Source organism: Caretta caretta, chromosome 17 (assembly GCF_965140235.1).
Source record: "Caretta caretta isolate rCarCar2 chromosome 17, rCarCar1.hap1, whole genome shotgun sequence".
In the NCBI taxonomy this organism is placed as follows: Eukaryota; Metazoa; Chordata; order Testudines; family Cheloniidae; genus Caretta; species Caretta caretta.
Window position 1 is genome coordinate 1,745,561 of NC_134222.1, and position 25,036 is coordinate 1,770,596.

Genomic DNA, 25,036 nt, shown 5'->3' on the forward strand with positions numbered 1-25,036 from the left:
TATTTGAGCATGAGCTTTCGTGAGCTACAGCTCACTTCATCGGATGCATACTGTGGAAACAATTTTTCATGACATCAAACTAAAAGGGAAATAACATCCCCACAGCTCTCAAGACAGAAAGATCAGGAATGGAGAAAATCCAGTCCAAACACAGACTTCTTCAGGAATTTTACCATTTTTTGGCCTGCAGTTTTCTGCACGACGTAACAGTCTCACAGAATTTCTTAGTGCAGACTATCACAGCAAACGTCCATCCTGCAGCCATTGGCTACAGTTGAATACCACAGGCCAAGCAAGCCTCATTCATTCACACTGCATAAAAACAGCAGAAGGGGCAGAGGGAAAAGGACTTTTTGGCTTTAGTTTTTATTTTTCCTGAAGACCAAAAGAAAAAAAAAAAGAAAAGAAAAGATTCTCATTATACCCGTAGCACATGAGAAGCAGCGTATATAATCAGTATGTGTTTTAATGAAATACAGCAGCAATTCCCGATTCTCTCCACAGCAAACCCCAGCAAACATTTCTGTTTGGTTTCTACGGGAATGGCCGAGTTCTGTGGAGACATCTTTCACATCATAAGCTTCAGAAAAGGTTCTCTAAGAAAGAAAATTCACAAGTGTCATTATAAAATTTTAACTTTGGGCTGTAACAAATTGGGCGGATAACAGCTTCAAAGCCACTGCTCAACAGAAAAGATACAGCAGAGATGGAAGTTTCCCATTGGAAGCCTTTTCACCACTTTCACACTTATCCCTTCTCTGCTCTGTTTACTAACAACCTCCACTGGACAGAAGTAAATCATTAGAAACCAGCAGAAGTGTCTGCATAGCAATATTCTGCTGAACCAGTGTAGTGCATTAGGAGGGAATAGATTATGGTGCTGACAGCACAGCATAAAATAATCCAGAGCTCACTGAGAAAAACATATGAAATATTTAGCTCCTTACTTTCCCCCCCAAAGGAAAGAATTATTCCATAAATGTCAAAGATTGATTTCATCAATATCCAGACATGGAAATGGGGATGCAAGAGATTTGCATCAGAGGTCGTAAGTGCTTGACCTTTCAGTGGAGAAGAAGTGGAAAGCTGGAAGTGCTCTAATCGGAACAGTGGTGTAAATTCCAATGGAAGACACCCATCTATGTCAAAGACCCAAGTGAAAGCCTAGAGAGTTTACAAAAGTGCTGTACAAATTAAACACATGCAAAACAGAGTTCTACTAGGTAGGGAAACTTTCACAGCATTCAATATTGCATGGAATAGGACCAGAATGCTATATTTTCCTTAGAACCAGTTCCTCATCTTTGTATTAGTAAAATTATAGCAGGAACTGGAGGAAGGAAAAATATCAATCTGAATGAATACTGCGAAATGTTTCTAGAAGTCAAAAGCATGGCTCCTACTAAACACACCAGAGTCTCACTCTGCACAAAAGAGTCCCAAAATAAAAAGATTCTACCAAATGATACTAAGTACCAAACACCCTATCCTTTGTCATCATTTGAGCAACAGTGCATGTCCAGTGGGGCCCTTTATTGGACCCTTATTGCTGGATTCATGTTGGAGTAAATGTTTCTTTTACAGGTTGAGTCTATAAACTAAGCATGTAAGTGAACAAAACCACTGATTAAAAAAGGGTAAAAATCTCTTAAGTATAAGAAAAAGCTGTTAGTCATACACTGATGCAGAATGTAGTTATTTTCAATAAAAACTGGACTCAGAACAAGGCAAAATATCTGAGTAGGTTTTAATAGCAAAATTGTTCTAATTTTTTGAACAGCTAATGGAATGTCCTACCTGGATGTGTCTTGAATATTTTTGCTTCACAGTCCTGCTGCATCAGGCCAAAGTCTCAGAGGTGTCGATTCTATTGGCAGTTATTAGTTCAGAACAACTCATGACAAGACTCTCAGACTATCTCCAATGGCTTACTGTAACATTAGCATAACTTCAGACATTTATATCACTTTTTGTCAAGAGCCGAAACATGGGGTTTCACTAGCTCTCCGTTTTGGGGGGAGGGCAGAAGATGAATCACCGTCTGGGGTTTGTACTTGCAGTAGGCTAATGAACCCAATAAAACATAGGCATATTTCAGGTAGCAGAACACCTTACAGTAACTACCTTAGTGGGAAATGTTAAAGTCACAGCACAGCCCTAGATCAATTTGGAGGAGGGGAAGAGGCGACAGGGAAAATGGAAGGGAAGCAGCTTCAGACTCAATCCTTGGCTTCCAAGATAATGTATTCAGAAAAATATTGCATGAAAAGCCTCAGGGTTTTAGTTCTTTCATAGATGTATATTTACCAGTTTTCACAAAGACTGCAGGAATACGATTATAAACAATAAATTAGGACTTCATGTTGCTATCATTTGGCATAACACAATCAGGCAATTTTTCCTTTTAAATATAAGGCAACACAAGCCAACACATAATTTAATCCGTCTTTAGTCAGACTGCTTAACTTAGCTAAAGAGTAATCACTAAAGAACGGTTTATAGTACACTTAAAAGAATTTAAATAATGACATGGTGTAAGTGTACTATCTTACGCAAGGAATCAGAAAACGTACTCTGCTAAGCTTTGAAACCTAAATATTTGTTACAGCCCAGAACTACACGTCTAAATTAAAAAATACAAATAAATGTTTTCTAATTTTTTCCATTTACGAAAATCTTTAAGAATCTCTAGCCAACTATGACATCACTTCAAAACTTGTAAGTTTGTTGTGGTTTTTTTTTTAAATTTTGTATGATGTCTTAATATTTTAAATCATGCTCATTAAGGAAAGTTCAAGGAGCAAATACTTAAGGCTTTGTTTTTCAAAGGGCTGTGAGGGAGGCCAGTGAATGGCAGAGGCCAGGGGGTTCACTCATACACAATGCTACTCAAACCCACGCTACCAGGCGACATTCATACAGAAATATTACACTTAAAAGTTACAGTGTAGAGCAATATTTTTAGCCAGTGTACATATAAAGAATCAATGCATTTACTTTTTTTTTTTAATTCCAAACTTGACTGTGATCATTATGTTCAAGTATTAGTCTCATTTACAGAGATGAGAAACTTCCTACTTACAATAAATTTAGCTTTAAAAGAAGGGATGTTTCAATATGCTGAAGAGAATGAGACATTGAGGTTATCCAATAGTTAGTGTTCTATCGGTCACCAACTCATTTAGCTGCTTTAAGTGACATGGGGAGGGAAGAGAAGTAGTTAGGCACAGAGAATCTGGGAAAAGAGTACTTTAAAAATAGCTTAAATGGTAATTCCCAGATATGAGAACTGTTCTATCGCATCTATGTTGGTGCTTTAACATATAAGAGTACAGGGCTGTAAGACCCACCATGTCTCTAGAGCTTCGTTTCATAGCAAATACCTTTCATTTCATTGATGCTGTCGGAATGTGAGAACGCCATTCCAGTCACTATGTGCCCTTACCTTTACAGTGGAGACAGACTTCTAAATATGCTAATCTACCCTGAAATTAATTCTATCTACTGGAGGAGCAACTGAACCCTTGTGGGGTCGTCAATGGGTCTAGATTCCTGGAATAAAACCTCAATACAGCACTTTGTATCAGGAAATCCAGACTCCTAGCAGCGAGGGGTTCAGACATAGTTAGCTTTAAAATGGTCAAGTGGAAGCGAAGAGGGAAGGAGGCAGCTACTATTGCAGCTATGTACCCTACATCCTAAAACTGCCACTCCCATACCCTGTCCTCAACAAAGCATCCAGAAGGTCTGTGAGGGGCTTTTGACTCTGGAGATAGACCAAAGTCAAAATGACAAATGCGGAACTCTCTGCAAGAGCTAGCAAAAAGCTTCTTCCTATGTTAATGCCTAAATATATAACCCTAGATAAATCCTTTCAAAAGTAGGCTCTCTTTTCAATTAAATAAGTCGCTAGACAGTGCAAATGGTCAACGTTTAATGCATTTAATGAAACAGGCTTTAGAGTTGAACATAAGCCCTACTTCCTGACAAATTTTGTTGCTCTTAATCTGCAGAGGAAATTTAGATGGAAATGTAAGCATCTATGCTACCTAGCTTTTTAAAGACCTGGCTACTAGATGCAACTGTGAACCCTGCAGCAACTTAACAGTCCAGCAAGTAGTCACCAAGTAGAAGGCAAATGCTGAGCAAAGAGGATTCTGTGGTGAAGAAATAGCTGTGGGATGCAGTAGTGTAATCAAGTTATTTGAAACAAAAGGCATGTTATATATTTGATGCTAAGAGGAAAAATGTGGATGTAAAGCTTTTAAATATACCTTAAGTCTTGTTTCAATGATTATAATGATCACACAAGTTTGCAAATTAAAAATACTTTGCTTATTAATTAAAATTAAGACTAAACCTCTAATTTTGTCTGTGAAAGTGACTGCAGCCTATCTATACCCCGGGTGCTGAATATGAAGATTTCGACTATCAGTTGGTTCAGGCGCTCGGTTCATGGGAGGCCGATGGACTTTTCCCAGGACAGCCATACTCTGATCTCTGAAGCACGCCTGTTGGAAGTCCCCACTTAGGTAATCCATGGTCTGCATCACACTATTCTGGCTGGATGAACCAGCTCCGGCTCTATAATGAGCTCCTGCTGCACAATCTAGTGGTGCCCCTGCTGGCTGTCCTCCATGAAAAGGCATGGCAAGGTCCTGTGACCCAGAGCTGTCACTGTTCGGTGTGGGCAGAATGTTATTCCATATGGGCTGGAAATAGTGCCCATTAGTATATGGCAAGGGTCCCTGCAATCCATTCACAGGTGGGGAAGGTGTAGGCTTCTCAATAGGGGGCTTTAAGTTGAAAGACTGGCTCATGCACAGTTCTTGAGGGTAGTTTGAAGTTTTACCAGGAAAACCTTGCCCTGCAATCTCTCTGTGAGGGTGCTTCCCGGCAAGTCCAGTAGGTCCAGCAGCATCACCACACATCTGCTGGAGATGTGCAAGCTGATGCTGGTTCCATGCAACTGATTTCATTTCAGTCTGGTATGCAGACGGCACCCTGCTGATGTTTACCATGGGTACGTTAACAGAGGCAGAAGACGGAATAGCAGCAGCAGCATGATCTACAGGGTTTACTACACAGGAAGGCATGGGAGTGGGAACATTGTGAGTAGACACCCTGGTACTTGCATTGATCAGCAGATTGCGACTTATGGGGCTAGGGTTTGCAATCTGTCCCTCACATACTGAGGTAGTGCTAATGCCAGCTCTGGCCTGGCAGAACTGGTTAATCTGGTGCACAATGCTGCTCAGGTCTGGCGGCTGGTTCTGCTGCAGAGTGGCAGCCATAGAGAGGGGAATGGTTGAGGTAGACACGGTCACATTCGGCGGCGCATCTGCATCCGGCATCTTTCTGCTTCCATGTAAACCCGGCTGCAGCAAAGTGTTTGCATGGTGCTGCAGAGCTTGATGTGCCATGGTCTGAGGATGCTGCAAGCTCTGCGGCTGCTGCATATTCTGAGGGTGCGGCAAAGTCTGCGGCTGCGGTATACCCTGAGGGTGTGTTAAGCTTTGTGGCTGCAGTATACCCTGAGGGAGCTGCAAAGTCTGTGGCTGCGGTATGCTCTGGGGGTGTGGCAGAGTCTGTGCATGCTGAAGGGCCTGCTGGCGAGCAAGCGCCTGGGGGTGGTTTAAAGTGCTAGGTGCAATGTACGGTGTGGAAGGGGGATTCATCATTGCTTCCGGCAGCAGACGTGCGCGTGTTCCGTCCAAGTCTTTGATAATTCCTTTAGCTGGAGATTTGACTATCGCGAGCAGGCCTGTTTTTGTGGTGGGCTGGGATGGGTAAGGACTATACCTCTGGCCTGAAGTATCAAGTCCGTTCACAGTACGGCGTATGTGTTTCCTCTGGGGAACCTTGACGCTGTTTGGAAAAATTTTTATAGTCAGTGGATTGTTGGCAACCTTCTTAGCATAAGCATCCAATTCTGCTGGGGTAGGATACTGTGCAGATCTCATCTTCTGTGTAGTGTCCCCTGTGGAGAAAGAGGGAATCCATCAGTACTGACTCTGGAAAGAAGCAGCGTTCTCTCAGAACAAGCAAGTTAAAGCATTCAAAAGATAAAAGAGCCGAATCTTCCCAAAACCAGTGGGCAAGCACCAGTTATCTGATTCCCTTCATCAGTGGAAACCAACATGACGCACCACTCAACTTCAGGCAAGACCAGCCTGAAGGGAGTAAAAACTGAACCAGACCATTTCTTAAACTAAGTTTATTCAGAAAATGATGGTAGTTACATTAACCCTTGAGGAGCTCTGGACAAACCAGGTGTGCCGCAATCAACGCATCGGATGGCCTGCACCTCAGATTATTTTCTATGCTGGATAAGAGGTGGGGCAAATGCTGCAGCCTAATGAATATTCTCAGACTTAAAATCTGCCTCTGTCCTCCCTCCCTAGCCCCCTTCTTAAGCTGTTCTTGGAATCCTGAGCTTCTAGTTTAGGAAACAGAGAAGGAAGTTAGCGAACAGAATGGAAAAATGCACAGAATGTTGGTGTGAGCCCCATATAAAGCCACTTCAAATAAAAACTACTTGGATTTCAATGTCAGCATTATTCAGAAATTGAGGCACTTAACATTTTTTAAACTGTCTTCTCCGGCAAATACTCAAAGGTTCTTTGAGAAGTCTTTAGTAATTCTAGTTTAGCCCGGTTATATTGTATAATTCCCATTCTGCTAAAGACGCATTATTTTGTGCCTTTCACCTCTGTCACCCTACTCAGCTAATCTCCATATTCACTATGACAGTCAGTTTGGGAGAGTATCCTAACAATAAACAGTTACAATCAGGGTACCACAACAGATCCTAAAGGCACATTTATCTACCACATGTGGGCAAAATATATTCCAGACAGCCATCCTGTTCCATTTATCCTCACTTAGCAGATATCCACCTGGCTGAAGGATGAGCAGCAGGCTGCCATTTGTACATTTCGGCAAAGGCCATATGAAAATCTAGGAGGGTGGAATGCATCTGTGGATTAGACAGCACATTTCCCTTCAAAGTTCTACTGGCTGCCTCCCATAAGCCTTTGCTTTAAAAGCAATTTTATAATCTTCCAATATAGGCTTGCTCTTCCATAATCTCATTCCCCTTCTGCTTGATTTTTCACCTTGCAGATTTTGTCCACCAGAAAAGCAGCTCCCCTCTCATAGAACAAGATGTTTAGCTTCCTCCATAGCTCCTACACATGCTACTGCAGTGATTTGCTGGTAGGGGGTTCTGCAGCTGACTTCTCCAGAGCCCAGCAGGGCCATTGCCAGTGCGCTTGGTATCTCACTGTCCCAAGCAGAAGAGACCTAGGAACTACAGCCCACCAGAGATCATGCTGCTACTAGGGAGGCAGACCTTTGGTTGAACATATGCACTTGATTATAGCCTTTTGGAAAACAATTTGCTTAGAAGAAGTTATCTACCAAGTATGGTTAAGGTCTAAGCAGCATTACTAGCTCCCTTTCAATCACTGTCTACAGAGCATATGATTTTAGTCTCTAAAACTGAAGGCAGGGCACTGCTTCTATAAGAAAAGCTGTCCTTAGAAACCAAGGGCAATGCAAGAGATGATGGGATGGATACCAAAAGGAGAAACAATAACAAAATTAAACATATCCTTTGTAAAATGGGAATATTTATAAGCTAGTTGTTTCTTTAGCACAGCATGCACTCAGCTGTGCCAGCTGGCAGTTTACCTATCCATCTTCATTGTTTCTGAGATGCCTCTCACCATGGTGTTTAAGCACTGGCATCTACCACCCCCCCTACTAATTAGAGGAAATACTAATTTGATATTTATTAACCTGAACATCCTCTTTGTTCTCATGTCTCACCTCACCCTGTCATGCAGGTTCTAACTTCCTTTTTGACTGAGCTCTTGCATTTCTAATGAAGTCAGGAACGTCTCCTCAAGTTAGGCAATGCTAGTACTCTGTTGCCAGGTTTCTGTCAGCAGCTCTCAAAACTTTGTTGGCTGTATTTTTAGCAGGTTCTTCTATTCCTTCTCATCTTCTCTGCCTTTTCCAAAAGATGCCTACCCTGGAAACATGCTAGGTAATTCTGATGAAAGAGTTAACTGATCAGGCTGAAGGGAATCCAGGCCTTTCTGCAACTTGGGTTGTGTGAACTTGGCCAATTTCAGATAGAGTTTCTGCTTAACACTTCAAAGCATCTCTCTTTTACATTTTATGGAAAAACTAGACAAGAATTTCAGAAATCCAATATCAAACTGGGTAATAAATGTTATTAGTGACCTAGTATGTGGGATAGTTTGCCACCTTTCCAGTAGGTAAGGTCTTGGGTGTACTTTGACAATGCATTACAATTATTGTCAGGTAGCAGTTAAAATATTTATCACATTTTAATATGCAAAACTGAACACTTTGCGTCTATCAACTATAGCACATCTACAGCTCTGAACCAGAGTTCCTTATTTTAAAAGCACAATAGTTTACTTTAAGAGTGAAAACAAGCCTTCAGTTCAAGTTAAACATGCACCAAGATGAAACCTGATGTCCTATCTTAAGTAACTGACAAACCATTTTTCAAATCCCCTTTGAATTGGCCTCTCTTAAGTTAACAACCCATTCCCTCACCTTCCCCCTCCTTTCCTATGTAATTCTAGTTTACAGAGTCAATGCCTCTCTTGCCCTGAACTAGCTAAAACATCCATAATTTACTTAGGACTGATCAAGAGAACGTATTCCTGAGGCTCCCCATATACTACATAAAATGTAATTATGCTACACCAGTAGTTTTTCTTCACAGCAGACTCTAATCTTTGCAGGATCAATTTGGGCAACAAAACAGAGAAAACTGAATAAGTCAGAAACAGGAATTAAGGCGTACTCAGGGGACCTGAAGGACCAGTACAGGGATTCCAAGGCTACAGTGAAGTAGTCATGGGGATTACGTAGGATAGAAAAAAATAGATTACCTCAGCTGACAAAATGAATGGGAAAATATCAAGCATAATTTAAACAAAATGTGTCTTTGCTGTCCAGCATCCCCATCACTTGTGATCAGTTCCAGACTTCTGTGCCAGTCTATACAACAATTAGATGTGCACCTCTAAATATCAGAAATATTTTCTTGTTAGCAATGGCGTATTTCTCTGATTAATTTCAATACGAATAAAATATTTTTCTTTATGTGCATTTAACATTCAGGCTTTAAACCACAGCTTTGTAACCTACTTATGGTTATATTTTCATTAAAATTCATTAAAGTATAACAAGCCTTAAGGATCCTTACAATAATCAAATTCAAAACAAAAAAAGAAGAGCTATACCCAATTCCTGGGTAAAGCTCTCAACTGCTGCAATTTTCCTGTAGGTTTAATGAGAGTCCTCAGTCTTTGGGAAGGAGTTAATTTTAGCCTGTTGATTAGTCTTTTAGTCCAGGAACATAAAACCCACACTTCGTCTCAACTGTGGCTACTCCACCATCATCTCAATCAATCTTTTTCTTTGAAGGCCCTGAGGCACCTGTCTTTACATCACTGGAAACTATGATCATTGCCCAATAAAAAGGCATTTTTGCTCTTTTGACAATATATTCTTTGCCTCAAGTATTTGATATTGTCTTCAGTGTTATATTTAAGAAACAGAAGGAAGGAAGGAAGGAAAGAATTCAGATAAGAGATCAATGAGAAATCCCACACATGTGGGTGAAGGACAAATTTCAGGGTTACTCTGCTTTCCCTTGAAATCTTACAAAATTGAGGTTTTTTTGCAAAGTCTTTAAAATAAATAAATAAATATATAAATAAATAAAAAAAATACCGATACGTTATCAGTTTCAAAAAGACAAAATATTTACAAGTCATCTAGCACCTCTGCCTTCATGCCGTATCCTTAGAAAAAAGCCCTTCATCTGGAGGTGGACAGAAAAGAAAGTAACTATGTAGAGCTTTAAATAGAATGCAAGACCAATGTGATCCAGAGAGCTGTATCTAGAACAATTCCTCAGGCTTTCTGGACTTCTATTAATAAAAGTTATCTGGTACAGTTAGAGAGTTTCTTAAGGCTTCTATAAAAAGCATGGGACTATTTCAAATCCTCTTCTCCAGCTATCCCTAAACAAAAAAAACCCCCACACATTGTTCATTAAAAATGCTTATTAACTCAGCTTTCCTTTGGCCAGGAGCAAGACTATTTATGCACATACCGGATGCGGAGAAATGCACCAAATAATCTCATACACATCTGCCGCAGAGGGGGCATTTTGATTTTCAATATAAATCAGAGCTAACTGGAACTGCTAAGCATTAGTGGCGTTTAAACATCTGCCAGCCACTTTATGTGCTAAATTCTTTTAAACACAGTACCTAAACTCTTCACTAAGGGCTTGTCTACACTAGGAAAATTAGTGAGCAGCAAGCTAGGGTGAAAATTTATAGTGCACGAGCTACTCAGCGCTAACTCCCTCTGTGGACACACTTACTGAGCACTTCTTGAACAGTTTAGCTTAATGCGCTTCCAAAGTGCAGTAAATTATTGTGCACTAAGACATGAAGTGAACAGCAAGAGTAAGTGTGGGAGTAGCTACTGCAGGCTTTTTCCCTGTGTAGACAAGTCCTAAATGAGGTTATGGTACTGCTTTCAGTCCAGTGTCAAGCAGTGCCTGGAAAGAGCCGGCAATATCAGGCTAAGAGATATTGCTAGCTAACAGATATTCCTGTTACCTTTAGAAAATATAGAACTAATGCAGTATGAAATTGGCCCACAATTCACACCCTCATCTCACCAAACAAACATGTTAAAAGATTTCACTAATTTGCCCTTTCAGTATGAAGCTTTCCAATATTCTGAAGTGATCACCAACCAAGGAAGCTTTTTAACAAATTGTAGGTTTTCTTTGTAAGAAAGTGCACCAAGTTCTCTCCCCTCCCATGTAGTTTTAGTCAGCAATATTCAGCTGAAAAGACATAATGATACATATATTAATAAGATGGAAAGGAGGGGAAAAAAAAAGGGGGGGGAATGCCATTAGATGGCAGTCTACCTGCATATCACATTGTGAAAGCCCCTTTCTGGGCACATCCTCTTGCTGCAACCACAGAAATGTACGGCTAGCACGGGCTTTGAGAAGTTGCTCAGCCCAGCCCCTTCCACTGAGACAGGACAAATTATACTTAGACCATCTCTCACAGAAGTTTATCTAACCGTTCTTAAAACCGACAATGATGGGGATTCCACGACTTCCCTTGGCAGCCTATCCCAGTGCTTAACTATCCGAAAATGTTTTTTCTAATATCAACCTAAATCTCCCTTGATGCAGATTAAGTGCATTACTTCTTGTCTTATCTTCAGTGGACATGGAAAACCAATCACAGTACTCTTTAGAGCAGCCCTTAACGTATGAGAGGATGGGCCCCCTCAGTCTTCCTTTCACAAGATTAAACATGCCCAGTTTTTTTTTTAAGTCTCCCCATATAGGTCAGCTTTTCTAAACCTTTTTGTTTTTGTTGCTCTCCTCTGGACTCTCTCCAGTTTGTCCATATCCTTCCTGAAGCGTGGTGCCCAGAAGGGGACATAGTATTCTACTGAGGACTCACCAGTGTTGAGTAGAGCAAGACAATCTCCTCCCGGGTCTGACATAGGACACTTCTGTTAATACACCCCAGAATACTATTAGCCTTTTTTGCAACTGCACCACAATGTTGACTCACAGGGCTTGCCTGCACACACACAGCTCTCCTGTCAGCATAATAAAACCACCTCCACGAGCGGCGGGAGCTCTGTTGGCAGGAGAAGTTCTCCCGCCGACATAGCGCTGTCCACACGGGCGCTTATGTCTGTGTAACGTATGTCGCTCAGGGGGGTGGTTTATTCACCTCCCGAGCAACATAAGTTATGCCAACATAAGCCATAGTGTAGACATAGCCACAGTCAACTTGTGACCCACTCTACCCTCATATCCTTTCCAGCAGTGCTGCCACCTAACCATTTACTCCAGATTTTGTAGTTGTGCATTAGATTTTTTCCTTCCTAAGTGTAGTACTTTGCACTTGTCTATATTGAATTTCATCTTGTTGATTTCAAACCAATTCTCCAACTTTCCAGGTTGTTTTGAATTCAAATCCTGTCCTCAAAAAGTGCCAGGTTGGCGTCATCTGCAAAATTTATACAAAGATAGTTGCACAATGGAGTGGAGAGTATTAGTGAAAATATTGAATAGACCAGAACAGACCCCATGGAATCCCACTAGAAAAATACCCCCAGCTTGACAGCAAATCATTGATACTATCTTTCAGTTTTGCACCCACCTTTACAGTAATTTAAACTAGATCACATTTCCCTAGTTTGCCTATGAGAATGTCACGTGGGACTGTCAAAACCATTACTTAAATCAAGATATATCACATCTACAACTTCCCTATCCACTAGGACAGCAACCCTGTCAAGGGAGGAAATTAGATTGATTTGGCATGATTTGTTCTTGACAAATCCACACTGACTATACTTATAACCCTATTATCTTCTAGATGCTTAAAAACTGATTGTTTGATAATTTGTTCCAGTATCTTTCCAGGTACCGATGTTAGGCTGACTGGTCTATAGTTTCACAGCACCTCTTTGTTCCCCTTCTGAAAGGTAGGTACTATGTATGCCCTTCTCCAGTCCTCTGGGACCTAGTCCATTCTCCATAAGTTCTCAGAAATAACTGCTAATGGTGCTGAGATTGCTTCAGCTAGTTCCTTTAGTACCCTAAATTTTATCAGGCCCTAATGACTTGAATACATCTCAATATTCTTTAACTTGTTCTTTCCCTAGGCTGGCTTCAAGTCCTTCCCACTGCTTGTTAATATTAATTGTGTTAATGTCACAACTGTTACTACAATTACAAAGCACATTTGGGGAAATTACACATACTGTGATGTAAGACACACACATCTCAAGAATTTGTTCTCTTCTGGTATGCCCCAGTTACATAACTAGTAGACTATTACCTTTACTCCTCAATATTCCCATGCCAAATTTCATTAGCAAGTCATGGACCATAACATGTTGTTTAGTTTGACTATAATTGGAGTGTAAATTATTTGATTTAAAAAGGTGATAGCAAGTCCAAAACCAAAAGCTAAATGAAGAGATATGAATTTTCCCCTTCTACAAGTTGCAGATACTAGGGACAGGCTAAACTACATTCTGTAAGGAGATCATTATACCCAGTTCTTTAATAAACATTCTTGGAATAGTTTCTTATTTGCCACCCCAACTGTGGAATCAATTTGTGACTCAAGGGATCTCAGGAGGATGAGGGGAAGTGGGGGGGGGGAACAAAGAGAGGATGATTTAAACTATTCCCTAATAAACTAATGCTTGGATCTGAATAGAAGGTTCTCCTGAAATATCAGTGAAAATGTCACAGGGATGAAAGAGGTTAGTGAAAGTAAATGTGTTGGTTACCGCCGTAATTCTATGCAAGAACTTTCAAAGCCACAGGAAAGACAGCAGGATGGAGAGAACACTCTGAATACTGGAAATACTGGCCAGATTACAAATATTTGTGGTTTATCAGAATGCGATATATCCCTATATCAACAAAACAAACTGCAACAACTCTGCATTAAGAATGATTTAACGTCTATTGGGGTCTGTTTCTCAATTCAATTCGGTGAAAAGGAACCAGAAAAAAAATTCTATTAAGAGCCAAATCAATATGTACGGTTTCACTGCCTAATGCTTTTAGTAAAGAGGCAAGAATTCAAGTGTGTTGTACTGCTATGATTAAAATTAACCTCTCAAACACTGGAAAGGGAAGGCTAGCTGCTAATGCTTGAACTTTGATAGTGGTTTCTCACAACCATTATTGATGGATGCCTTGAAGGCACGACAAAACATAAGAGACAAAATATTCAAGAGATTTTCCGCTGTACCTAAATGTTTATTTCATAGCTATACTAGTGCCAGATTTAACAATTAACCTCGTCCTGAAGGCAAAACATCACTCACATTTCTGAAGTCCAGTGTTCATCTGCGGGTAAGAAAGAAGCTGAAAGGAGAGGTCACCTGGTCCTGGTAGACAGGCCAGCATGGCAGACAGGCACTAACACAACATGGGGCATTCACTCCTCCGCACACTGCAACAACAAAGACAATTCAAGGTTATAATACACAGATAATACTGAGATGAAACAGAAGCAAACAGCCAACCCTATGTGAAACAGGGACCCATGCTTCACCGATGCAATTTAATTAGCAGTATTGTTGATTAAAAATATATCTTATTCTTATCTATAGCAATGTACTTTCCAACTGTGGTGATGGTTAAACTGACACTTTAATATGGCGCATCTGTACACTAACTGGGAAATGAAAAATGCCAACACTTAACAGCATTCACCAGCATTGGAACGTTTCTACCATTTAACCTACAAACGACAAATTTTGGCACTTGCATTTGCAGGGTTATTCTGAAGGGGAAAAAAAAAGTTCTGGATTTCCTAGGACAGGCCATCCTACTGTGGTTCTACCGAATTGCATAAAAAAAGTTACCAAGCTGCCGTTCAAAGATAAGATATAGAACAGCTGTAGTCCTTGAATAACGGAGAAAGCTGCACAACTGCAACCTAATAAACCCAGGCAATAAAGTTATTTTATCTATAAGCAAAACAGCGTCCCTGAAGGTTACAAGACGGGTGAATAACCCACAGCTAGAGTTATATGGCATGCAGCACATTGCACAGAGGAGCAAAACTGACATACACAATGCTTCCTTTCAGGGTTACAAAACTCCCCTAATAGGGAACCTATTTTGCCTTTTCAGCCTTGGATTTAAATAGATCAAACCTACTTCTAAAACGAAGGAAGATAGAAACTCTAGGTGCACATCAGCTACCTACCTAAAGAGGACAATTCTCTTATAAGCATTTATACCTAGGCGCAGAGTTAAGAAATGACTTTTGCAGCACAGATAACTCAGTCTTTAAATCCCTTCATAACACTAACAAGACTCAGCTAGTGAGATTGATGCTGCCCCAGTTGTAAATGAACTAGCACCAGACACGTCTGCTTGGGTGTCATTCTGAGAGGACACAATGGTAGAAAATGCAATCGGATTGTCCAGCACTATGTCAGGTTGGCTAAGACTAACCTGTGTTTTAAAACGTACTGTGAAGGTAACACAGAGATAGGTCAACAAATGAAAAATGATCAGCTGTCACCAAGAAGCCATACCAAGTACCATACACCCTGACTTTAATGGAATGCAGCGGTCCATTTATCAGCATGACAGGTCAGCAGATAAGTGACGAAGGGGTTTTGTTTGCTCTAGGTAAATAATTTGAAAACAAATACTGGAAAAAAAAAGTTAAACTGATATTCTTGCACCATTTAGAGAAGCACAAAAAGCCACCTTGTGAGAAGTGCTTCTCTCAGTAGAGCCAGGAACCCTTATTAAACAAAAACAAGCACCTTCAGAAAAAGCAGCCTTCTATGCAAGGTGCTTGCTGCTCCAACAAGATGCCTTTGGGGAAATAAAGGCAGTGGACTGTATGCATTTACCAGCCACCACACTAACAGGTTAATCCCGTTTGCTCCAGATGCTGTTCTCTCAAAGAGCAGATGTTTCACTGGAATTTCAGCACCACATAGGTAAATTATTTAAGGGAATGATGAACTTGAAACCTGCTAACAGAAGGCAGGCAAAAATCTGGGTTTCCACAGTGATGCGTATTGGTGAAAAATATAGGATGGTAAGACTTTTAGGCCTCGTCTACACATTAAAGCTGTACAGTTAAATTTTAGAGTGTCTTATGTCAGTTTTGCTTACTTTTATTCCCAGTTAACTTCAACTAAACCAAAATATGAGCGTCCATGCAAACCAGTGCAAATCCCTAACTATACTGGTTTGAAGTCACACCTTTAGTTAAATTGATGCTATATTCTCATGTTAACAGGACCTTAGTGATAATATCTAAAGCTCAGACTGCTCAAGATAGATTTTATAGAAAAGTGATGGACTTCACAACTGATAGTTTTGAGTGGATAAAGTTTTCTAAGTTTTCTAACAAATTCCTTTCAAGCAATTGGGAGCACTTGAAACAAACCTCTACCCCTACAAGGAAACTAGTTGAGAATAAACATCCTGTATCTTGGCAAGGAAGTTTAGCAACTTCTGTGGTCTAATGGGATCAGCTATGGCCATCACAGGTAGAAGAAACTTTAAGGACATGGCTACACTCGAGAGTTTACAGCAGCGCGGCTGCATCAATGCAGCTGTGCCACTATAAGTTCTCTAACGCAGCTGCTCTAAGCTGATGGGAGCTCCCTCTTTGTCTTAACTACTCTAGCCCCTGCGAGCAGCAGAAGCTATGTCAGAGGGAGAAGTTCGTCCACTGACATAGCACTGTCCACACCGGCACTTATGTCAGAGTAATTTACGTTGCTCGGGGGGTGGTTTATTCACACCCCTGAATGACAGAAGTTATGCCGACGTAAGCTGTAGAGTAGACATAGCCCAAGGTTCTTAAAGATGAGAAAGACATAGAATGCTGCAAATGTTCTTCATTGCCCACTACTGTTAGGCAATGAAGAACATTTGCAGCATTCTATGTCTTTCTCATCTTTAAGAACCTTGGGCTATCAACAAGAAGGTAGAGGCTCTTTGGAGCTCTTTGGGTACCAGAACTCCATGTAGATGCCTTTTTGGAGAGTACTACAAGTTTCTGAATTTGAAACTGGATTTGACTAAATCAGTTCCCATTAGATCAATGGGATTGACACCAATGGTATACAAGTTGTGGCATACACTCCATGATATACCCATCTTAAAGCACACATACCCAAACAGCTTTGCATTGAAGGGACAGTTTTAACTAATGAAACCATGAATGATCATTTCACCACTACCATACATTAAAGGCTACGTGATGGAAACCAGAAGCATGGATCTTGACTCTAAATTTAGTTCTCAGTTTTAAAATTCTATGAGGTGGAAGGGCTCCAGAACTTGGGCTTCAGCCCAAGCCTGAACGTCTATACCACCATTAAACAGCCCCTTATCCTGAGCTTAAGTCAGCTGTCACAAGCCAGCTGCAGGTTAACTGCAGTGTAGACATAACCAAAGTTTTCCATGTCATAACAGTTGGTCAATTTGTACAAGACATTAACTTGTTTATTGAGCCAACTGATCAAAGGTTGATCAAAACCAAGCACCATAAATCCGATAGGTTTTTCTCCGCAAATATTTGTTTATGAAAAAGCTGCATCTTTATAGTATGAATACTTTCAAAATATTAGAAGCAAGTCTCCCAGGTATATTGTCAACTAAGTTACATGTGCAAACAAGTGCCAGTTGTGAGTAGTGGAGAAGTGGAGCTCACCATAATTTAGGGCACTGAAAGCCAGCATGACTATTCCACGCTACTGATCAAGGCAGACAAGCCCAAAACAGACAGCCCTTTGAAAACCTAAGGAATTCACTGGCAATCCTGTGAGAAATATAAATACATGGAACTCTCCAGGCAGTGCAGAATTCAGATAATTATGCAAAACACCAAGAGAACAACTTCACTGTGACTCTATCACTAATAGATGGTAATAACTGTGTTCACCTCACAAATCTTGCATTTTCTTTCAGACCTCAAAACCTGAACTGTAATTTTTCCTCAGCCTGTAACAGACTGAGTTCTCAATGGGATTTAAAGGGGTTTAAAAAAACCCTCAGCGATGGCTTGCCACATCCAGAGCTTAAATTAAATTATTTTAGGAACAGAGACATTGCTTAGCCTCTACATTTAAGAAACTTATTCATGAATATAAACAAAGCTGCAGAATTCCATGAGAACTTTCCTGGCATCCTGTGGACAGTTCCCGCCTCCAAATTATACCCAACAAGAATGAAAGACAAAACAAGCATTCAGATCCCTTTTAAACCAAAGATGACAAAAAACATTGTAAATTTCCACAGACTTTGGCATTCTTCCCTTATACACTTTTACTGCTTCACCTGAGTAAGCAAAAGCTCAGATTCAGCAGAAAGTATCTACCCTCTCTTTCCTCACTCCTCTATTAGTTTCACAAGTCTGGCATAACTGAGGCCTGTTTCTCTGTCATCTTTGTTCATTGACTACTCTTCACAGAGTTCCAATGCAAACTTCAGCAATGCAGAGGATTTTAATCAATCATCATCAGGTCCTGTAAGCATCTCATTTGTACTCCGAAAAAAACAGCGGCTAATCCAGGATCTGGTGCTCTCTCTTATTTCATGGCTAAAGTATCTCTTAGCCTCTAATGTTTTATGTAACAACTTTTGTATGTACACCCCCTAAAGAAAGGAGCACCACCATATAAAGTACAAACCGCACTAACAATACTTTATGACTGCACAAGTAACACTAGAGTGAGATATGCAGAGGGCTTATTTAACTGTTCAGTCTTTAAATATCATTATAGTCTTAAAGTATTGTGACTCTTCCTCTTGCTAAAGTGCGACAGTGCGCGTCAATGCCTTACACGTACCTACAGCAATAAACAGGATGACGACACATTCAAAATGTGAACAAGTGGCTAAGAGCAGCCCAAGACAGCATTAAGTTCAGAGTGGTCAGACTGCTATCATGGGAAAGCAGCATTTCCTTGGTGTCCAAAGAATACCAATTTACATAGTTAAGAATCTGATTTCATCTCCAATTCACACAGACCTTATGTTTACTAAAAGTCTGCAAAAATAAGCTTTGCCTAGTTCATTCTGTGTAGGAGCCCACAAGCTAAGTTACTCACTTTAAATATAGGAGATCTGTACACAGGAGATTTGTGATGACAAAGGCAAAACATGTCTTAAAGAAAGAGCTTTATTTATATGAGAATTTTTTTTAAAAATGGAAGCATTTTAAAAAGAATTACCACCTTTTCCTGGTCTCCACTGTAGGCGGACTGCCAATAATTTAATTCATAATGGCCAGGGAAATAGTGGCTATTAAGAGAAGCAATGTAGGTGTTCTGGCAGTGCTAAGAAAACGTATCATGGAGGAGCTGGTTATGACTCCATAGTTAAAGCTGAGCTTCATTTTGTACTTTAAGACATGCTTCAATCTCTTATTTTTTTAAAATTAAAAATACAGTATACCCTCCCCAAATTTACTCTTTGAGAACACAATGAATATTCTAAGATTTTACAAGTAAATTCATTAGCTGATCAGTTAAAAATTAACATGTCTTCTAACAGATTTAGTATGTCAGGGTTTTTTTGTCCTTAATGATCTCCATAATGGAGTAATGCAGTCACTTTATCTAAGTGTTATAATTATATAGACTAGAGACAAGGTCAACTAACTCTTAAGTGGGCCACTGGGACAGAAGCAACTCAACCCTTCCTCACCAGCTGAAATAAAAGCATCAATTCTATTGGTTGGAATGACTCAGTGGTAGGAGAGAGACTGGACCATATGTATAAACAGTTCTCACTGGCAGATGAGGCCCAACTGCCACTGTCTATGAAGACTCCAAGGCTGCATACTCTCTTGGGCATCAGTGCTTGCAGGGCTCCCCTTATCACTGTCCTTTGAGGCAGCACTGTTGTGGGAACTGAGGGAACTGTGCAGAGGACACATTAGGACTCAGTCTGAGCTTTCTTTGCTCCCTCCCAACGCTCTTCACTCGCTAACACAGCCCGCTTATTTGCAATTGACTGAAAGACTAGATTCACCAGTATATTCTGGCTGCTTTACACTGCTCCAACAATGCAAAGCAGCTGTAAACCCAGCTTAACTGGGTGCTCTGGCTGCTTGATGTATCACTAAATCTGCCCTTAAAAGTTAAATATAAAAAAAGATTTAGAGCTGACACTACATATAATCTAATCACTAGAAATATTGCACATAGCAGTCTCTTTGGGCTTCTTGTTCATGAAATTTTAAAATATTCTTTTAAAACTAAAATTCCCCCCAGACAAAAATCTCCATTAGTGATTTTTAAAGTCAGAAGATAAAAACACTGACTCTTTAAAAATCAATCACATCTAATCTGGGACCGCAACACTAGACTGCCATCATCATTATTTTAGGACATCACTATAGGGCCGAGTTAGGGCTGGTTGGGTGCCTTAACTGAATGTTTTTTTCAGCTTAATTCTGAATTCTCGAGTTGTAATGCTTTGTTTTGGACTAATCACAAACACCCCTACTATGTTTTTTTTACCATTAAGTTACCAATAAATTGAGATGATGAAGGCTGAGAGTATGTATTGTTTTGTCTTGGTAATAGAAAGCATTCTGTACCCCATTTCCAGAGTGGGCTCAACTATTTCAGCTGCCACAGGGCAAGGTGACCTACACTTAACTTCATCCTAAACTGAGCTATCGATGGAAGGGCTCCATCAGTTTTAGCAAGAGACTTCTCAGAGGTTGCCATAGTAGAGCTTAAAATTTCAAGAAAATTCTATGCTTATCAACCAGAAAATAGCAAACTTCAGAGGCAGCAGTTCTATCAGGGAACACAGATGCCTCTGGTATCTTGTACAGCATAGAGTAAATTACTTGTTCTTAACAGCCCAGTGCTAGAAACAAAGTCCCATTACTCTAATTTACGTGTTCTGCCACTAAATAAATAGATCACATGCTCAAATTAAAAAAGTTTTTGCTGACCTTTCAAACATACCATACTGCCTGAAACTCTCAAGCAGGCAAAGGAAATGGTCCCCACAAAACTGACATAGGCCAATGAAATGAGAAACAGGTCTGATTTTGAAAAAAGTAAGCTGGTGAAGTCTAACTTTAGACTCATGAAAATAAACATGCATGTTTGAAATTCCAGGATTAACTATAGACCTTCACTACTGAGGTCACAAAGCTCAGAGATTTGAGAAGGCAACAGAAACTACTCACACAAAAGAAAAGCTCAAAACTATTTAAAGTTTCCAGCACCCTGGGGTCCCTTAAGCCTTCTGAGGGCTTTAAGTACCTATGGCTCAGGGACGTGCTTCACTTCTTCCCCTTATTCATATAGAAACTGCATTAAATTTAATAAATAGTAACAATGCATTATGATTATGACAAAATCCCAAATACACACTGCATAACTGTAAGTTCAGCCTGAAAAAATGCTCCAGGACAAACTAGGGTTGTAAAGTTGCTTTGGTACAACCATATGTAAGTGCCTGTTACAAACATAACTGAATGCAAGCTGATTTTCATGCTTCTAGCGGAACTGTCTTGTTTACTCCCAGTTAAGACACTAAAGACAAAACTACAGACCACTGAAGCTCATTCCTTTTTTGCAATAAGAAAAGGAGGACTTGTGGCACCTTAGAGACTAACAAATTTATCTGAGCATAAGCTTCACAGCTCACTTCATCGGATGCATCTGATGAAGTGAGCTGTAGCTCATGAACTTTATGCTCAAATAAATTTGTTAGTCTCTAAGGAGCCACAAGTCCTCCTTTTCTTTTTGCAGATACAGACTAACACGGCTGCTACTCTGATTCCTTTTTTGCTCTCCCAAAGTAACCCATAGTCTAGTTTTTGAAGTATATATTATGTTCTCCTGAACACATTCATACCAATTACACAGGCAGGAATTGTTTACGTAATTCACACAATACTGAAAGGAAAAATTCTGTATTTTCAAAAAGGTCAGGGCATTACAAACGTCAGTTTGAGAAGGCCAGTGATTTAGGAATCAGCATATCTAAGTGGTATTAGTTAGGTGTTACGTTTTTGTCTCCTTTCATAATGCAGGTTTCAGAGTAACAGCCGTGTTAGTCTGGATTCGCAAAAAGAAAAGGAGTACTTGTGGCACCTTAGAGACTAACCAATTTATTTGAGCATGAGCTTTCGTGAGCTACAGCTCCCTTCATGCTCAAATAAATTGGTTAGTCTCTAAGGTGCCACAAGTACTCCTTTTCTTTTTTCATAATGCAGCGTCACTTGGTGTGTATTACATTTTAAGATCATACACTCATACCACACACCATCCCCACTAGCCAACATTGGTATTTATTACAATTTCAGTCAGTTCCATCACTTGTAGCTCACGAAAGCTTATGCTCAAATAAACTGGTTAGTCTTTAAGGTGCCACAAGTCCTCCTGTTCTTTTTGCGAATACAGACTAACACGGCTGCTACTCTGAAAGTCTAGACTGAGATCATCAGCATATCTCCCAGACTTCCTGCTCTCCCCTTCTCCCATTTTCCACCATCCCTCCATTTCTGGGAATCCACAAGGAAACATTCTTGTGTAGTATCTCTGCTATAACCTGCTAGAAGAACAATATATTTGACATACCTAACTATTTTTCATAACTAAACTATCAGACCAGCACTGTTTTCACAGACAACACATGCAACAACCTTTTAATATTTTATAAGTCAAAAATTGCAAAGTAATGTTACAGAGGAGGCGGCTTTTCTTGATATGGCAATAAATCACTCTAGCAAGTGTATGGGGAGTAAACAAGGAGAGAAGGAGTGAACAGTGGAGAGCTGCCTTTTGTATGAGTTGAAGTGTCCTATCAGCTTCTACCAATATAAAGTTTTTTGGTTGTCTGAATCAAGAAGGTCCTCTTCTAGATCTCTCTAAGAGCGTCAATAAAATCAATTTTGCTCCTTGCAGTTTAATTAAGGTTTTGCTTATAAACCATTTCACCTTTAGGCTGACCACCATTTATAATGTTAGTCAGGCAACAAAATTAGTTAGTTTGAAAAGCAAGAAAGAAGAAATTGAAATGTATATGGATCCACTTCTTGCCCTTTTTCCCAACCCACTGAAAACACTCAAAACAGAAAACTAAGGAGCTTTAAAGTAAGAGTTCACAAAACAAACACTGGCAACATTACAATCCTTTTGGACTTGAAAGCTGTCAGGAAGGGCTACCTGGCTTCAAATCAATATCTGTAATTTTGAACAGAAGTTCAAATTCAGCCAAAAGACTAAAATATTGCACCTATAATCTCATAACAGGTATGCATTACCGTGAATGACATCAGTACCATCAAATCCATTTTACTGTGATAAAGCAGCAAGTTCCAGTATATGATTTTTGAATATAAAAAACCATTTTAGGTTGGTCTTATTAGATCTTAAAATACAGCACTGCACATCTGCTGAAGAGTAGAACAGTAGGTTTTAATTGTAAAATGGAGTTTTACATAGCTTCTGGCCTTTGGTATAAATGAGGTCTTAAAAAAAAAAGGAAGAGCAATGCATCACTTCAGTTATTAAAATCCATCCAACTTGTACTTTAGCCTTGGGATAACCACCGCCAACAAACTGACTTGGAAGTAATTATCACTGCTATCTGCAATAAATGTTAATTAGACATAATTGAACTAAAGCCCTAATCTGAATGACGCTGTTGCTGGCAAGAAGCCTACTCCTGCTTGTACTCTGCAAAGGAAGCTGTTAGCAACGATGTGGACAAACACGAAATTGCTTGTGTGGCTTCCCCATTGCAAATCACCATACATTTCCACTAATGCCTGGTTAGTTGGGCCAAAAAAAAGCCATTAACAATGCTTCTCACTAAATATGTTTTAACTTAATTTCTGCTGGTTGGCCCACTTATATTTTGCATTTTTGCTAGCCAACAGACCAGAATATGGTTCCACCCCTTTACAGCTTACTTCCAATTTTAATTATTAACTCTTTGTCCTTCATCCAGGCATCTCAACGAACCTTACAAACACTACTTCGGCCTCCCAACCACCCAGAGACAGCCATGAATTGCGCATATTCCATTTTACAGATGCATAAAATCAAGACAAAAATTAAACAGAAGGAAGGCTGGTCTTGTAATTAAGACATTGGACTGGACTCATGAGACCTGGGTATAAATCCTGGTTCTGCCATGTGATCTTAGGCAAGTCATTTAGTCACTCTGTGCTTCGACTGTCACTTATACAAGGGATAATCTCTATCTTGTCAGGTATGAGAGGATAAGTTAAAGTTTGCAAGGTCCTCTATACTACAGTGATGGGCGCCCTATTACACGAACAGATCAGCTGAGGCTTTGGAGTAAGTGGCAGAGCTGGGGACAGAACAGGGAAGGAAACTGTATCCAAGGTAGTGGTGTAATGTACGTAGGCAGAGTGCAGTTATCAAAATCAGAAGTTGGCCAGAACAGCAGGCTAAATTCCCTACTCTTAAAAGATGTCACAAAGGCTCTTCAATGACTAACATAATATCCCAGGAAAATGCCCTCCAGACTCCTGACCAGATCTTTGAAACAACAAAAGGCATCCATCTTCTTCAGGGCAGGGATCATGTCACTGTTTCATAGATGTTTGCACAGCACCTACCAAGTTGTGGAAGTTATTGGAAGCTAAATAATTCCATAAGAAATGGATTAAGATTGGTTAAAGTGTAACATCTGCTCAATGCAAACCTTAAAAAGGAAGAAAATATCAAGTTATGGGAAACCTCTTAACCGCATCGTAATTCCTACATAGCATATTTTCACAGACAGTGAAAGATTCTGCATCATCACAAGGAACTTATTTCTGCCAGCAAGTGATAAAGTAACATACTACACATTAATCTCCCTTACAGTATAATGCAAAACTCAATTACAACCCCAGCAACATTAAAAACATATGTGCAGAGGTTAACTGTGCTGTGTTTATGGGAAAAGCATGAGGCTGTAATTAAGGATTTGTATTTTATTGTAAGGAACATAGCTGTGTTGTGTGTAATATTTCTTCACTCCACTCCACGTCCCAGTGTCCCCTGCTCTATCTACTAACCACTCTCCCCTCTAAAGCTGGGAATAGAACCAGGAGTTCCAATTCCCAGCAATCTACTGCTGTCAAGCAAATAGTTGTGTAAGCCATTAGCAAATGGTGTGTGATATTTCTCTCTAATGGCTGCCCCACACACAAGACATGTTACTCTTGTAGTTGAAGGAATAGATGATTAATATGGTGAACTGAAGGTTCAGGATTCAAACCCTGATCTTGAATCATATTGGAAGTGGGGCAGTCCTGGTGGCTGCATACGACAATCCCTGTTTGTTCCAGTTTTTTCTTTTAAAAACTCATTAACAAAATGATAAAATTTACTCACGGTGTGACTAGCTTGGCCTGCATTGGGTAGC

The 25,036-nt window shown here is 40.0% G+C and overlaps 1 protein-coding gene across 5 annotated transcripts in view; it reads right to left on the minus strand.

The window, feature by feature from the left end:
- Nucleotides 1–448: 448 nt before the first annotated feature.
- The window catches only part of FAM222B (family with sequence similarity 222 member B), a 46,683-nt gene continuing 22,095 nt past the window's right edge, over nt 449–25,036 (minus strand). For 3 of the 5 annotated variants that reach the window (XM_048824374.2, XM_048824376.2, XM_075120919.1), the window contains 3 exons: nt 13,960–14,087; nt 4,402–5,980; nt 449–596 (listed from right to left, as the gene is read on the minus strand). In XM_048824374.2, coding sequence (XP_048680331.1) covers nt 569–596; nt 4,402–5,980; nt 13,960–14,041 — 1,689 coding nt within the window. In that variant the 5' untranslated portion in view covers nt 14,042–14,087 and the 3' untranslated portion in view covers nt 449–568. Of the gene's footprint in view, nt 5,981–13,959; nt 14,088–25,036 lie in introns of all 5 variants that reach the window. The other 2 variants (XR_007353196.2, XM_048824378.2) reach the window with 2 other exon arrangements.